The 16,067-nt window shown below is 24.4% G+C and overlaps 4 protein-coding genes across 4 annotated transcripts; 2 read left to right on the plus strand and 2 right to left on the minus strand.

Moving 5' to 3' along the window:
• Positions 1 to 3: 3 nt before the first annotated feature.
• LOC122857983 (DNA-directed RNA polymerases I, II, and III subunit RPABC1-like) lies at positions 4 to 910 on the minus strand. The gene is made up of 2 exons (XM_044160569.1): positions 511 to 910; positions 4 to 423 (listed from the first exon to the last, which is right to left on the minus strand). The coding sequence occupies exons 1-2, from the start codon at positions 810 to 812 to the stop codon at positions 93 to 95; spliced, it is 633 nt and encodes a 210-aa protein (XP_044016504.1). The 5' UTR covers positions 813 to 910; the 3' UTR covers positions 4 to 92.
• A 138-nt stretch (positions 911 to 1,048) lies between these two features.
• Positions 1,049 to 1,977, minus strand: LOC122857984 (DNA-directed RNA polymerases I, II, and III subunit RPABC1-like). The gene is made up of 2 exons (XM_044160570.1): positions 1,536 to 1,977; positions 1,049 to 1,462 (listed from the first exon to the last, which is right to left on the minus strand). Exons 1-2 carry the CDS (start codon positions 1,826 to 1,828, stop codon positions 1,111 to 1,113), a joined length of 645 nt encoding a protein of 214 aa, XP_044016505.1. The 5' UTR covers positions 1,829 to 1,977; the 3' UTR covers positions 1,049 to 1,110.
• Positions 1,978 to 2,077: 100 nt separating this feature from the next.
• On the plus strand, positions 2,078 to 3,620 carry LOC122857985 (zinc finger matrin-type protein 2-like). Its single transcript, XM_044160571.1, has 4 exons — positions 2,078 to 2,344; positions 2,692 to 2,915; positions 3,001 to 3,074; positions 3,193 to 3,620. The coding sequence occupies exons 1-4, from the start codon at positions 2,318 to 2,320 to the stop codon at positions 3,516 to 3,518; spliced, it is 651 nt and encodes a 216-aa protein (XP_044016506.1). The 5' UTR covers positions 2,078 to 2,317; the 3' UTR covers positions 3,519 to 3,620.
• A 622-nt stretch (positions 3,621 to 4,242) lies between these two features.
• Positions 4,243 to 10,185, plus strand: LOC122857986. Its single transcript, XM_044160572.1, has 4 exons — positions 4,243 to 4,817; positions 4,978 to 7,362; positions 7,442 to 7,655; positions 7,743 to 10,185. Exons 1-4 carry the CDS (start codon positions 4,600 to 4,602, stop codon positions 9,306 to 9,308), a joined length of 4,383 nt encoding a protein of 1,460 aa, XP_044016507.1. The 5' UTR covers positions 4,243 to 4,599; the 3' UTR covers positions 9,309 to 10,185.
• The last annotated feature ends 5,882 nt before the right edge of the window (positions 10,186 to 16,067 follow it).

Here is a 16,067-nt window from a genome sequence, read left to right on the forward strand (position 1 = left end):
GAATAAGTTAGTCAAGATGAATTAAAAAATTTATTTTTTATTTAAAATTAAATTATAGGCATTATTAAATTAGGTATATTATATTTATAAATTTAACAAACAAGTCGATAAGAAATATAACGACCAGCTGTTTCAGATGATCTTATTATTTTGACAACTTGTCCACGTTTAAGACCAAAATAACGTGCAACTGGATCACCAGCTTGTATTCGCATAAGACAATTTTCTTTTAATTTATATCTCATTAATAATTCTTCTTTTTCATCAGACGATAATACAATATGTTCTGGTACCAATTCATGTTCAGTTATATTAATAAGTAATTCAGATTCCAAAAAATGTTCTAATATATATTTTGGTGCCATGTCAACTAGAGATGATTTTGCTGATACTGTCATTCCTTGTTGCACCACAATTATTGCTCTAAAAAATAACATTAAATCAATTCAACATACATTCAACATTAATTAAAAATAAATCATGAATAGGTATACAACAATTATTATTTACCTATGGATTTTTTCTTCTTGCATACGTTGACAGTAAGTTTTTATTGTTTTAATTCCAATTTTCATGTCATCAGGAAAAAATACAAACAATTGATCAGTTGGATCATCATTGTGGGCTACAAGAACAATTAAATCACTTCTTGCTGGTCTTTTCTCACTTGGTTTATCACCAAATTGTTCTTTAAATTGTTCCAAAGTTTGATCCAACTCATCTTGGGTTACAAGGTATCCTCTGTCATGACACAATTGCATTACTGTTTTTCGGATTCTCCATAATTTATAAGTCTCAGATTCATCATCCATAATAATTTAATTTATTTGATTTAATAATAAAACAATATTGTTTATAATATTGACAACAGCAACAAACACTCCAAGTGACTCCAAGCGTGTTGTGTGTATCAGTGTGAATATTGAATAATAACAATTTTATTATTTATCATGTTTACCAACTTGTAAAAAATAGAAATATAAAGATGCATTTCCATCAACAAGATGGCCGACTTTCACATTTAAATTTAAATAAATTTTTCACAATATAGAATTCAATAAACTTTATTTATTAAAAAATATAAATATTTACAGCTAGTTACAATTTATTTCAATTACATACAATTCTGAGTGCTTCATAATGACCAGCTGTTTCTGATTTTCTAATAATTTTAACAAGTTGACCACGTTCAAATCCATAATATCTAACAATTGGATCATTGTATAAAATTTTCGGCAATTGTTTTTCGGTTACTTTAAGTTTTAATAATGCATCAGCTTTTTCCTCTGAACTTAGGGCAATATGTTGAGGTACAAGTTCATGATGTGTAATATTTATAAGTAATTCTGATTCATGAAATACTTGAAGTTTATATCCATGAAATGTTTCATCATTATTTGTATAATCACCACGTGTTGCTGCTTTAGCTGGTCCAGTTATTTCATTATACACCAAAATACCACTAAAAACATCAAACAAAAATTTTAAAATTAATCAACAATGATAAAATTTAATATGTATTTAATAAAACTTACTTGACAGCTTTTTTTTCTTGCATTAGCTTTAATGCACCAGACATTGTTTTAACTCCAACTTTATGATTGAAATAAAATAAAACTAATAAACGTTGAGATGAATCATCTTTATGTTTAACCAAAATTTTTAAATCATCTGTTGATGGTTCATCACCATATTTATCAATAAATTCATCAAATGTTTGATTAATTTCATCCTCTGATACTTTATAACCTCTGTCTCGACATATTTCAAGTGATGTTTTTCTAACTGCCCATAATTTTTCACAAGTTGATTGTTGATCGTCTTCCATAATTTAAGCAAAAACAAAACAATTAATTAATAATAAATTGTCACAAATTTATGTCAACAATGTGTGTTATTATTTATATTATTTATAAATAAATAAAAAATGTCCACATGTGTTTTTATTTAAGTTGTGAGAGGGAAACTACAGCAGCGTTTTCATGAAACGTATCGAAATTGTTGACTATTTTTCAAGATGGCCAACTTACTAATTGGCTGACAATTATTGACGTCATCAAATTGTGTCATCATAATTCACACACACTTGTATTTTCATGTCATACACACCTGTGTGTCGACTGGTGTTTGCTATTGTCATTCGATTTCACCATGCTACATTTCGACCCCCTGTTAATTGTTAGTTAATTTGTTTTATACATTGTTATGTATTAAATATAGATTGTTGATTAATATTGACAGTTTATTATCAATGATAAATATTGTTATTTAATTGTTTAATAGTTTATAGTGTAATTGACAATTGAATATAATTAAAATGGCACTACAAACCACATTTCCATTGGTGAGTTTTATTTTTTTAAACAATTTATTTTTAACAATGAATGATTGTTAATTAGGCAATTGTTATTAATTTATTGTTCAACAATATACAAATTATTATTGTTGTACAATATATATTTTATAATTATTTATTTAATATCTTGTTTTTATTTAGGTATAAATAAAACAATTGACATTGTTGTTTTTGTTGATTCATATTGTTGTTTAATTTTATTACTATAAACAATAATTTTTGATTTGTATAATCAATTGTTTGCTTGTTTATTAATTATTTTTCTATTGTTTTTAATTTTTTTTTCCAACAGTATATAACCTATTAAATAAACTTGGTATATTATTATTTTATAGAGTCAAAGTTTGCTGAGTCCTGATGCTTGCAGGATGAATTGGGATTCAGCACGTTATGACAAGACACCAGTGCGTTATGACAAGACACCAATACGTCGTCTTCAAGATGAAATATCTAAAATGAATATTTCACCACCTAGGAATGTTTTGCAACCATGGAATCCTCCTGTTGATGATGTAGCACCAAAAAGTGATCAATTTACAACTCCATCAACAACTGAATAGTAAATTTAATTTCCTTTTCTATTTATTAATAATAATTTATTAACAATTGCGTCATTTTAATATTGTTTTATTTTTATTTTATAGTTTTCGTTGTGATGCTTGTGATCTTCCATTTTCAAACTCTAGAAGTATGTTTGATCACATTCATGGAATCAAACGTGAGTTTCATTTGTTATTTTATTTAAATAATTTCAAATAATAAATTGTAGTTGTTGTAATAATATTAACAACAATCATATGACATTATTATTAAATTGTTTTTTGTCTTTTTGATAGATCAAAGACGTACAGGAATGTTGATGGAACTTGATCGTTCATCCTTGGATGAAGTCAAGTCACTTTATGCAATGAGAATTCAAGAATTAGAAGGAGAAGAAAAACCAGATGATGATGATGATGATGATGATGGTAAAGAGAAAATAAATTTCTATAATTATGAAAGATTAAAACAACAACATGAAGAAATAAATAAATACAGAGGCATCAAACGTTCTGTTATTGATGATGATGATGATGAATATTTTGATGATCCAAATATGATGTCACCATGTGCACAAATATATGCTCGTTCATTGTGTGCTAAAAAATTGAAATTTTGTTAATAAATAATTAGCAATTATCAAATGACAAATGCTCAAACAAAGTATGCGTACCTATGTTTAAAAATATTTATTGCAATTTTAATTTAAGAAAAAAAAAATGAATTATTTCAATCTATGATATGAAAAAAAAAAAGCAAATAATTTATTTTAGAATAATTAAAATCAATTATTCTAAAAATAAAAATAAAAAATGCAATTATTAATTTTAAACGTTTAAACATTTTCTTTTCTGTAAATAATATTTATGATAATTTGTATATAAATAAACATTAATTATTAAAATAAAATAAATCAATTAATTAATATTCAAATGTAAAACAAATTCTTATTATTGTCTAATCATTTTTTTTTTTATCATAAATTTAATAATAATTAAAAAAAAAAAATAATAATTCTAAAAAAAAAGCCCTGATGATAATAATTTCTATTAAATTATTTAACAATAAAAAAAAGTTGTTAAATAATTTAATTATCTATAAAAAAAATTAAATAAAAAAATAATTATATTTTTTTTTATTTAATAAATAATTTAAAGTGAATCGAAATAATTCAAATTTAAAAAACAGCAAAATGAGCTCAGGTCTGCCACTACTTGAAAATAAAAATTGCGCAATCTTAAAGTAGTGTGCGAATGTTGTAAATTTTGTATATATACACAGACTCACTACTACTATTATTATTATAAATAATTGTTGATTTTTTTTTTTTAATTTCATGTGTTTTCATTGACTCAAGAGAGAGAGTTAAAAAGCCGACGACAATTAATGACAATTGACAAGTGTCTTTAAACCCAAACAATTTACAAAATAATTAATAAAAAACAAAAATTAAATAAATAGTTACAATGTCATTATTGAAATTAATCAATATGATGAAAGTCAAGTTGACAGGGGTCGTTTGTTGAGAGGTGAACAAAGTGGGTGTTTTAATTTTTTGTTTGTGATCAAGGCGCAAGTGCATAAATAAAAATATTGTACAACACTTGTAATATATCATAATATTTAATTAAAAAATAATTGTTATTATTTTATAATTAATAATAATAAAAAACTAATTGTTGTGTTAATAAAATGTCACTGTAATGCCGAAAAAAAGTGGAAAGAATTTTAAGGATACTGGGACAACGAGGAGACATCAAATTGATGATAATGAAAAATCGTTAAATAACATAACAAATAATAATTTAAATATTAGTAATAAAAATTTAAAAAGATGGTATTTATTAAAAAAAAAATTTGGATATTTAAATGACGATGATTTTATTGTTCATTTGCTTGATCTTGCTGATGAAAATATTAGGTTTGTTATTTATATAATTATTATTGTTTTTTTTATTTTTTAAAAATATATTTACTTATTATTATTGATTATTTATAGCCTGAGTAAAATTAATAAAATTAATTTTATATTATTAAAAATTTCATGTATTTTAATTTGTTATTTATGGTTTTTTTTTTAGTCAAGATACAACGCCTGTCATCATTAGAAATACAAACAATGATGAGGAGAAAAATTCGATTGAAGATGTACAAAAAAATTATGGTGAACAAGATGAACCACGTCGTCGAAGTCCCAGGAAACAACTGGTGTCAGTTATAACTGACAAGTCAATTGATAAACTAACAAATAATACTGATGATAAAACAAAAAAATTACATGATCATGTTGATGATGATCAACAAAAATCATTAAAAATAAAACATAAAAATAAAACAAAACATCACAAAGAAAAACGTAAAAAACGTAAACATTTAAAAAATACAGATTCATTAATAATTGATAAATTACCAGATGACATATTTGACAATGAAGATGAAATATTAAAAATTAATGATGCTATTGAAGACCATGGTTTAATTGATGAATCAGTTATTCAAATTAATAAATTTCAAGATGATAATATTAATGTACCACTTGATAATATAAATAGTAAAGAAAATATATGCCAAAATTTACAGACTAATGATGACATTGATGCCAATGACAATGACGACAATGATGATGATGGTGTTGATAAAAATATATCAATCCAAGATAACATAAATTATAAAAGTATATCTGTATTAAAACATGGAACAGATAAATTACCAATTGTATTATTATCAAATGAATTAACAACAAGTAAATTAGCATCAATGTCCAATCATAATTCATCATTAAAAAGTGATGAATTATTATCAGATGATAATGATGCTGATGGTGATGATGAATCACTATCAGAATATACAATAAATTATACAGAAACAAATGACAAAAGAATAACAAGAAAACGTAATAAAAATATTATAAAAACTGATGAAAAAAATAATACAGATGATGATGAAGGTGGTGATGAAGATGACGATGACGACAGTGATAGTGAATTAATTTATAAACATCGTAAAAAAAGACACAAAGATTTAAAAAATAAAAAAAATCATGATCATAGAAAAGCACCACATGATGGAATAATAATACCATTTGAATCAAACACTGAAAATGAATTATCAAAAGATAATACAATAATAATAAATAAAAATATTGATACAACAGATTCAGCATTGACAAATGATAATCATAGACTAGCAATTAAAATTAAATTATGTGAAAATTGTAATACACGTCATACACAAGATGCATGTCCATTTGAATCAACAAATAATGAAATAAATGATTCAATAAAATTTGATGATTGGTTAAAAAAATATAAAAATAATGTAGATGTTAAAAAAGCAATATTATCTAAAAATCCAATGTCTGAAGGTTATGAAAATAGCAGTAGCAATAAAGATGATGTATTTGAATCTGATGATGATACAAATATAGCTGAAAAAAAAAAGTTAATAAATGAAGATAAAATTTTAAATATTGATAATAATAAACCATTATATTCACGTGAATCATTGCCAAATTGTTTTGAATTAAAATTAACACAAAATACTGATCATGGTATTGGTATTTATGCTAATAAGCTAATACCATCATTTACAAAACTTGGTCCATTAATTGGTACACCAGTCAAAGAAATGGATATACCAGATGATTTTTCAATGCGTCATATTTGGGAAATAAATACAAATGATAAAATAGAATATTTATCAACGACAAATCCAATAAAAAGTAATTGGTTACGTTACATGAGACCAGCTGAAAAAAAAATAGATCATAATGTTGCTATTGTTATTAAAAATAATAATATATATTTTATAACAATTGAAGATATTAAATGTGGTATGGAATTACAATATTGGCTTGATTCAAAATTATCAATATGGACACGTAAAAATAAAACAGATAAAACAAATTGTGGTGGTTGTAATATTAATTTTTTACATACATTTTATTATCGTTTACATTGTTGTATATTTCATGATACAAATTACAGCTTAACAATACGTAAATATCATTGTAAAATATGTGGTGTTGCTGTACTTGGTAAAGATAATATTATGAAACATGCTGCTGAATTACACGCTGGACGTGGTGCATATCAATGTCAATATTGTAAAAAATTTTTTTTACGTTTAAATTATTTAGAGATGCATCGTACATATGGTTGTTCTAAAAATCCACAAAGATCAAGACCATTATGTGATTTTTGTGGACGTAAATTTTGTCAACCACAAAAATTAAAAGTACATATTAAACGTATGCACAGTGATATGTCAGAGGTACTTAAAGAATTTCAGTGTAAATCATGTTTGAAATTATTAGGATCAAGAGCAGCATTACAAAGACATATGAAAGAGGTACATCATAAAGATGTTGTTGCTGCAGCAACATGTGATAGATGTGGAAAAATGTTTCAAAATAAAAGTAATTTAAAAATTCACATGTTGACACACAGTGGTGTCAAGCCATTCAAGTAAGTTTATATTATTTTTTATATTTTAAATAATTATAATAATGTTATTTCAATCATTAATATTTTTTATTTTATCTAGATGTCAAGAAAAAAATTGTAAAGCAGCATTTACTACAAAACAATGTTTACAATTTCATTATAAAAAAGTGCATGGTTTAAGTGAAGATATGATGCCAAAAATTGAAAGATCAGTTGCATATACGTTCGAATCATACAGTGGTGGTCAACATGATGATAATGACAGTGATAATGAAAATGATGATGCATCAAATCCACAACAATCAACATCTCAAGTAGGCATATTTTAATATTTTTTTCCTTTATTTATTTAAATAAGAAAATTGAATTTTATTAAAGTTTTTTTTATATATATATTACAGGATAATTCAAGAAATTCAATGGATGATTGTTCATCAGAAAATGGTGGTGTTGTTATGACTCAACAAAAAGATATTAATGATTATAATGATTGTGAAAATTCAGTTATTCAAGAAACATCTAGAGAAGAAGAAATAATAAATCAACAATTACAACAGCAACAACAACAGCAACAAGAAATTTATACATCAACTAAACTGCAAAGTAAAGGTAGTAAAAAATGGATGGGTGAATTTAATCCACCATCAATAAAATTATCAGAGCCAAGCCATCAAGTTGCATTATCACAAACAGATATATATGAATTTGATGATACAAATAAAAAAGAAACAATAGCAATAACAAATATTGATGATAAATTAACTATGAATATTTATCGTAGAACAGAAAGTACAAATGCAAGTTTACTAGTTGAAGCAGCATTAGATGCTGCTGAGCGTGATATTGGTACTGTATCAAGTCCAATACTTGATGATACAGATAGAGATGGTAATATATATACAATTACAAATCAATTAAACTCACCACTACCATCATCAAGATCACCAGATGATAGCCACATTGATTTTCACATGCAACAACAACAACAAGATGATTTAATGTCACCAGTACCAACACCAGACAATAGAAATTCATCGCCATTAAATATACATAATGATTATCATATTCATCGTAATATTGATTATATATCATCAACAAGAGCACACAATATTGATCAGTATTTACATAATGATGATATACCACGTACATCATCATCACCACCACCATCAGCATCAACAACAAATTATATTCACATGTCACATGGTGACTTAGAATCACCATCAACAACTCCAAATTCACGTTATCATCAAGATATTCATCATCCTCATCCTCTTCATCCCCATCATCATCATCAACATCATCATCAACAGCATCAAGTACAAAATGATAATTTAACAGATGAAGAAAATGAAAGTGTTGCACAAAATCTCAGTATTTCTGTTAAAGATAAATCATTACAACTTGATTTATCAACTTCATATAAATATGAGCAACTTGATTTAGAATTTAGAGAAAGAAATTTTGAACCATTTATATTGACAAATGAATTACAAGGTCTTGATATGTCAGCTAGAAGTTTTCATACATTTAATGGACAAAGTCCACGTTATCAACAACCACCAACATCATCATCATCGTCTCATCATCATTATGATAATATTAATGAACGTCAAAGTGTTGATTTAAGTCGTTCAAGTAATAATTATTCACCACCTCCATATCCACATGGAGGCAGTGATGTATTACGTGTTGTTAGTCTTGATTTAACACCTGGTGGAAGACACAGTGTCGACTTGAGCCCAATTAGATCACATTTACATAATAATACAAGTAGAATTATAACAAGTCCACCATCACCTGGTTCAACGTCTCATATTGTTGATGAAAATATTGATACTAGATTATTATCATCATCACCATTACCACCACCACTTGCTCCATTACCATCATACAGCTCAGCTTATCCGGTAAGTCCGGCTGCTTATCATCCACCAAGACCTGGATATCATTATTCTGGATATTATTAATAAATTTAATTTGTTTTTTTTATACTCATTAATTATGGAATAAAATTTTTTGTTATATTATTTTTTTTTGTTAAGATTATTATTATACTTATTAATATAAATAAATGAACAAGATTTCTTTGAGGTCCATTGAAATTATAAAATAATTTAATTAACGCACAAATTTAATTGCAAACAAAGGATTATTTAATGATGTTTATACTTGTATATTTTTTTATAATTTTAAAATGATTGATATTTAAATACTTGAAATTAATCAGAATACCTAATTTTAATTGTTATAATTTTTTTTAAAAAAATTTATAAATCTCTAGTCTTATTTTAAAAACATAAACTGTGAATTTTTCAATAAACACACGTGACCATATTAAATTGTTTAATGCATGATTAAATGATAATTGTAAATAATAAATTATTAAATTTATATTTATTATAAATCATGATATTAATAGTTGTAATTTTTTTGTTTATATTTTTACTAGTATATAATGGAACATTTTTGAATATTAAAATATTGACATTATTATTTATGTAAATGAAAATAAAATAAAAATATTTAAATAAATAAACCAAAGATTTTATGATATAAATATTTATGTGCCAAACATTATAGTATTTAGTTATTGTTTAAACAATTTAATAATTATTTTGATTTAATTTTAATCTAAAAAACGAAAAACATAAATAAACAAACTATAGATTATCTATCTATTTTTTTATTTTTGGAAAAAATAATTTTCATATGTAAAATTTAAAAAATAAAAAAAAAATAGACTGTAATTATTTAAGTGTAATTTTGTCTAATTAATTGTGGAATTTTTTCAGTAATAAAATTTCAATAATTTTAATTAATAATTATTAATTATGAATTTATAAATTTGTAATTATAATTATTTGTAACGCAATATTCTTTCCATGTCTTCGATAAAATTTACCAATTTTTCATAAATATATATGTGATTAATTAAGTAATTAATTTGTTTATTGAATTTTAATTATTATTTTAATTATATTAATTTTAAATTTTAAAAATCATGTAACCCGGTATAGGTGATATTTGCTAACATAATAGGTAAACAGCGCTGTAATAGTTCAGCACAGTTCAGTTTAGTTGGTTCAGTTGGACTATACATAGTTGGACACAGCCAAATAATAGCTATTTAGGTTTTATAAATAAATAAGGTTACACACCACGTGGCAATCCACTTCATTCCTAAGCTAACTTTTTAAACCGTTTACTATTATTTACTCCATTAGAAAATTGTAGTTTCCAGTAAATTTTTCGAATTTATTATTTAAAATAAAATATGGAGACCAATCCAAGTAAGATGGATATGGAGACTGCAGATTTAAGTCCTACCGAATGGCTTGAAAAATTCATTATAATTTCGAAAGAAGAAGTAAGTTTTAAATTATATATGCGATTATATTTTTGTAGCTATATACTGTTAATGTTTGATATTGATTCAATTAAATAATAAACTATTTTTTTTTCTTATACAGCTTGAGTTATCAAGAAAATTCTCAGATGATACACCAATAACATCTATAGAAAATAATGATGAAGATGATGGTGATGATGATGATGATGATGATGATTACGATGACAATGATGATGATAATGATGATGATGATGAAGAACGAAAAATACATGATTTGCGTATGACTCGCATGGCTCCTCTATTTGCTAGTCAACCACGACTCAAAGAAAGTAAGAAAATAACAATTATACACTATAATTTTTAATGGTAAAACAAAATTTTGTATAAAACTCTAAATATTCAATCAAAATGTTTAATTAATTTTTCAGTATGCAAAGATTGGGAGAATAGCTTTCTTCTTTCATGCTTTACAAGCTATACATTTAATAGCAATGAAAATGATTCAGTTAATGAAGTACATAAAATAGCAAATGATCTAGAGTACCTAATTGTTCTCTGTGGAAGTAATTTGACTTATTTAAGTGTAACAAAATATCCTACTTCTCAAATAATGCCAATAATCAATGCTAATTGTCCAAATCTTGAGGAACTTGTATTAGCATTCAAAGAAGTAACGAGTCAAGATTTTGAAAATGTTTTTTCTAATATGCCTCACCTTAGAGAGTTGAAGATTGAATGGCAATGTGAAAATTCAACTCTACCAATGACTTTAGCCAAGTCATTAGAACAAATTAGTGGAACCTTGAAAAGTTTAGAACTTTTCTCTATCTTAGATCGAAATGATATATTCTTACCAGATTCATGGGCTTCTGTAAGTTTAAATTTTTAATAAATATTATACCTATATTAAAATAAAAAATATTATTCAATTTTAAATATATTATTTCTTTATTTTTCAGGTCTTTCCTCGACTAATTGCTTTGAATCGTTTATACATAAGTAATTTTGGACTAAGTCAACTATTACTCCAGTCGATCGGTGAAATGAAAAATTTGGCTGATCTAACATTAATGATTCGTTGGCAGGAAATTCACCCAATGTTTGATACAAGAATCAATATGTATCCAATTGGGAATTTGAAAAATCTCGAGAAGTTACGGATTGATTGTGATTATGGTATTAGAGATGAATTTTTGGTTAATCTTTGTAATAATGCTAAAAAATTGAAGAATTTACGTATAGTTGGCACAAATATAACTGATATTGGTATGAGTGCAATCGATAATTTACAAGAATTAGAAGATTTCAATCTTGGTTTAGCTGATTGTGGTTGGCGATCAAAAAATAATGAACTTATCACTGATGAATCAATTCAATGTTTATTCAATCAAAAATTGATCTCCTTGAATATATCAAATTGCATTAATATCACTGATAAAGCGGTAATTAAACTTGTTGAAAATTTACCAAATATAGATTTTTTATTCGTTAGTAATACAAAGGTAACTATTGAAGGTGTTAAAAAAATACGCAGATTAACAAAACATCGCAAAGAACCAATAAGTATATTAACAAATATTAAAACTTTTAATTGATTATTTTCAAATCATCATAGTAGAATCAAATGAAGTTCTTTTTTTTTTTTTGTCTAAAAAAAATATTAATCAATATTTATCATCAATATATTTATAATAATCAATATATGTAATCAATAAATATGTATAAAATTCATCAATATGTATGACGACAATTAGCATAGAATATGTATTAGTATTCCAACTGGCAGAACCAAATTGGCAACGTTAATCTTGGTACTTTTCTTCCTTTATTACAAACCGTATACCGTATACTAGATTAGATAAAAATTTTTGAACCTTGTTATTTAGTTCTAAGCCAGTTGGGTAAATAAAAAAAATAATTATTATATTATATTAGTTTAAGTTATTATTATATTAGTTTGAGAGACGACAATAAAATTGTTTTAATTTAAATATTTACTTGCAATTAATTTATTTTTATTTATTTGTTATTTCTTGTCCCAAAAATAAATAAATAAAAAAAATAATAATTAACCCACAAATTTAATTACATAAAATTTGCTGGTTTTTAAACTTACTTTTTTAATTTAAACAAGAAAAGATTATTTGATGATATTTATACTATATATATATTTTTTTTTATAATTTTAAAATATTTTATATTTAAATACTTGAAATTAATCAGAATACCTAACTTTAATTGTTATAATTTTTTACAAAAAAATTTATAAATCTCCAGTCTTATTTTAGAAACATTAACTGTGGATTTTTTAATAAACACTCGTGACCATATTGTTTAATGCATGAATAAATAATAATTTTAAATAAATAAATTATTCAATTTATATATATTAATCATAATATTAATAGTAGTTGTATTTTTTTTTTTTTGTTTATATTTCTACTAGTACATACTTGATGAAACATTTTTGAATATCAAAATATTGATATATTATTATTTATGTAAATGAAAATAAAATAAAAATATTTAAATAAATATATAAAACAAAGATTTTATAATAGGTACGAATATTTATATATGCCAAACATTATAGTATTTAGTAATTGTTTATTTTGATTTAATTTTCATTGAGAAAATAAAAACAAACAAACTAACAAATTATCTATATTTTTACGGAAATAAATAATTTTTATTTGTAAAATTTAGAAAGCGAAAAAAACAGCAAAAAAGAGTAAATTGTATAGTCACAAGCAGTGTTACTAATTCCATATACACACGTCATATTACTATATAGTTATTTGAATTTAAATAATATTGCAGTTCTGTTCAGATCAGCAGGTTCAGCAATTCAGTGTGGTTCAGTACAGCACAGTACTGCAGTTGAACTGTTTACGGACACTGCAGTTGGACAGCAAAATAAGGTTTTATAAAAATAAAGGTTACACACCACGTGGCAATCGACTTCATTCCTGAATTAACTTTTTAAACCGTTTATTATTTACATCATTAGACAATTGTAGTTTCCAGTAAATTTTTCGAATTTATTATTTGACGGTTTATAATATTTTTTTTTACATTAACCGAAAATAAAATATACGGAGACTAATCCAAGTAAGATGGATATGGATCAGATTGATTTAAGTCCTGCTGAATGGCTTGAAAAATTTATTATAATTTCGAAAGAAGAAGTAAGTTTTAAATTATATATATTATATTTTTGTAGCTATACTGTTGATGTTCATTATTGATTCAATTAAATAATAAACTAATTTTTTTCTTATATAGCTTGAGTTATCAAAAAAATTCTCAGATGATACAGTAAAAACATCTACAGAAAATAATGATGAAGATGATGGTGATGATGATGATGATGATGATGATGATTACGATGACAATGATGATGATGATGATTACGATGACAATGATGATGATAATGATGATGATGATGATTATGATGATTATGAACGAAAAGTACATGATTTGCGTATGACTCGCATGGCTCCTCTATTTGCTAGTCAACCACGACTCAAAGAAAGTAAGAAAATAACAATACACTATAATTTTTAATGGTAAAACAAAATTTTGTATAAAACTCTAAATATTCAATCAAAATGTTTAATTAATTTTTCAGTATGCAAAGATTGGGAGAATAGCTTTCTTCTTTCATGCTTTACAAGCTATACATTTAATAGCAATGAAAATGATTCAGTTAATGAAGTACATAAAATAGCAAATGATCTAGAGTACCTAATTGTTCTCTGTGGAAGTAATTTGACTTATTTAAGTGTAACAAAATATCCTACTTCTCAAATAATGCCAATAATCAATGCTAATTGTCCAAATCTTGAGGAGCTTTATTCAGGATTCAAAGAAATAATGAGTCAAGATTTTGAAAATTGTTTTTCTAATATGTCACACCTCAGAGAGCTGACGATTGAATGGCAATGTGAAAACTTAACTCTACCAACGACTTTAGTCAAGTCATTAGAACAAATTAGTGGAACCTTAAAAGATTTACAACTTTCATATACCTTCGATGAAAATAATTTATTGTTACCAAATTCATTGGCCTCGGTAATTTTCAATTTTTAATAAATATTATATATTACAATAGAAAATATTTAATTTTTAATAAATTATTTATTTATTTTTCATAGGTATTTCCTCGACTAATCGCTTTGGAGTGTTTAATTATACGTACTTTTGGACTAAGTCAACTATTACTCCAGTCGATAGGTGAAATGAAAAATTTGTCTGATCTACATCTAATATGTTATTGGCCGAAAATTCATCCAATGTTTGATACAAGAATCAATATGTATCCAATTGGGAATTTAAAAAATCTCGAGAATTTAAGTATTTTTTGTGATTATGGTATTAGAGATGAATTTTTAATTAATCTTTGTAATAATGCTACAAAATTGAAAAGGTTAAAAATAATTGGCACAAATATAACTGATATTGGTATGAGTGCAATTGATAATTTACGAGAATTAGAAGATTTCAATCTTGGTTTAACTGATCTTGGTCCACAATCAAAAAAAAATGAATTTATCACTGATGAATCAATTCAATGTTTATTCAATCGAAAATTGATCGCCTTGAATATATCAAATTGCATTAAAATCACTGATAATGCGTTAATTAAACTTGTTGAAAATTTACCAAGTTTATATTCTTTATTTATTGAAAATACAAAGGTAACTATTAAAGCTGTCGAAAAAGTAGAGAAATTGACAGAACATCGTAAAAAACCACTAATTGTACATGAAAATATTCAAAATGTTGATTGATTTTTTTCAAATCATCAGTGGAACCAAATAATGTTTTTTTTTATTAGTCTAGAGTTGAATAAATAAAAAAGCTAATATATTAATTTAATAAACAACAATAAAAAATATCTCAATTTAAATATTTATTTGCAATTTATTTATTTTTATTAATTTGTTATTTCTTGTCCTAAAAATAAATAAATAAAAAAAATAAAATCTGTATGCAATTGTCTGTTGAGTCCATTAAATAATTTGATAGTTTTTTTATCAGTAAACCTCAAAAAGTTAGCTAGTGGATTAAATATAGCTATTGTTATTTTATTTTATTTTTTTTGTGGAAATGTGGTCTAATTATATATATGTATAGAATATCTATATATATATATATATATCAAAACCACTTTCTTTTTGTTTGTTGACAAATAATATATGATATTATTTTTTATCATAACATATTGCAAAAATTAAAAATTTTGAACCCTGTTATTTAGTTCTAAACCAGTTTAAATAAAAAATATCTTTATTATATTGTATTCGGTTTAATAATAAATATGTTTTAATTTAAATATTTACTTGCAATTAATTTATTTTTATTAATTTGTTAT

Source organism: Aphidius gifuensis, linkage group LG5 (genome assembly GCF_014905175.1).
Source record: "Aphidius gifuensis isolate YNYX2018 linkage group LG5, ASM1490517v1, whole genome shotgun sequence".
NCBI classification, from domain to species: Eukaryota; Metazoa; Arthropoda; class Insecta; order Hymenoptera; family Braconidae; genus Aphidius; species Aphidius gifuensis.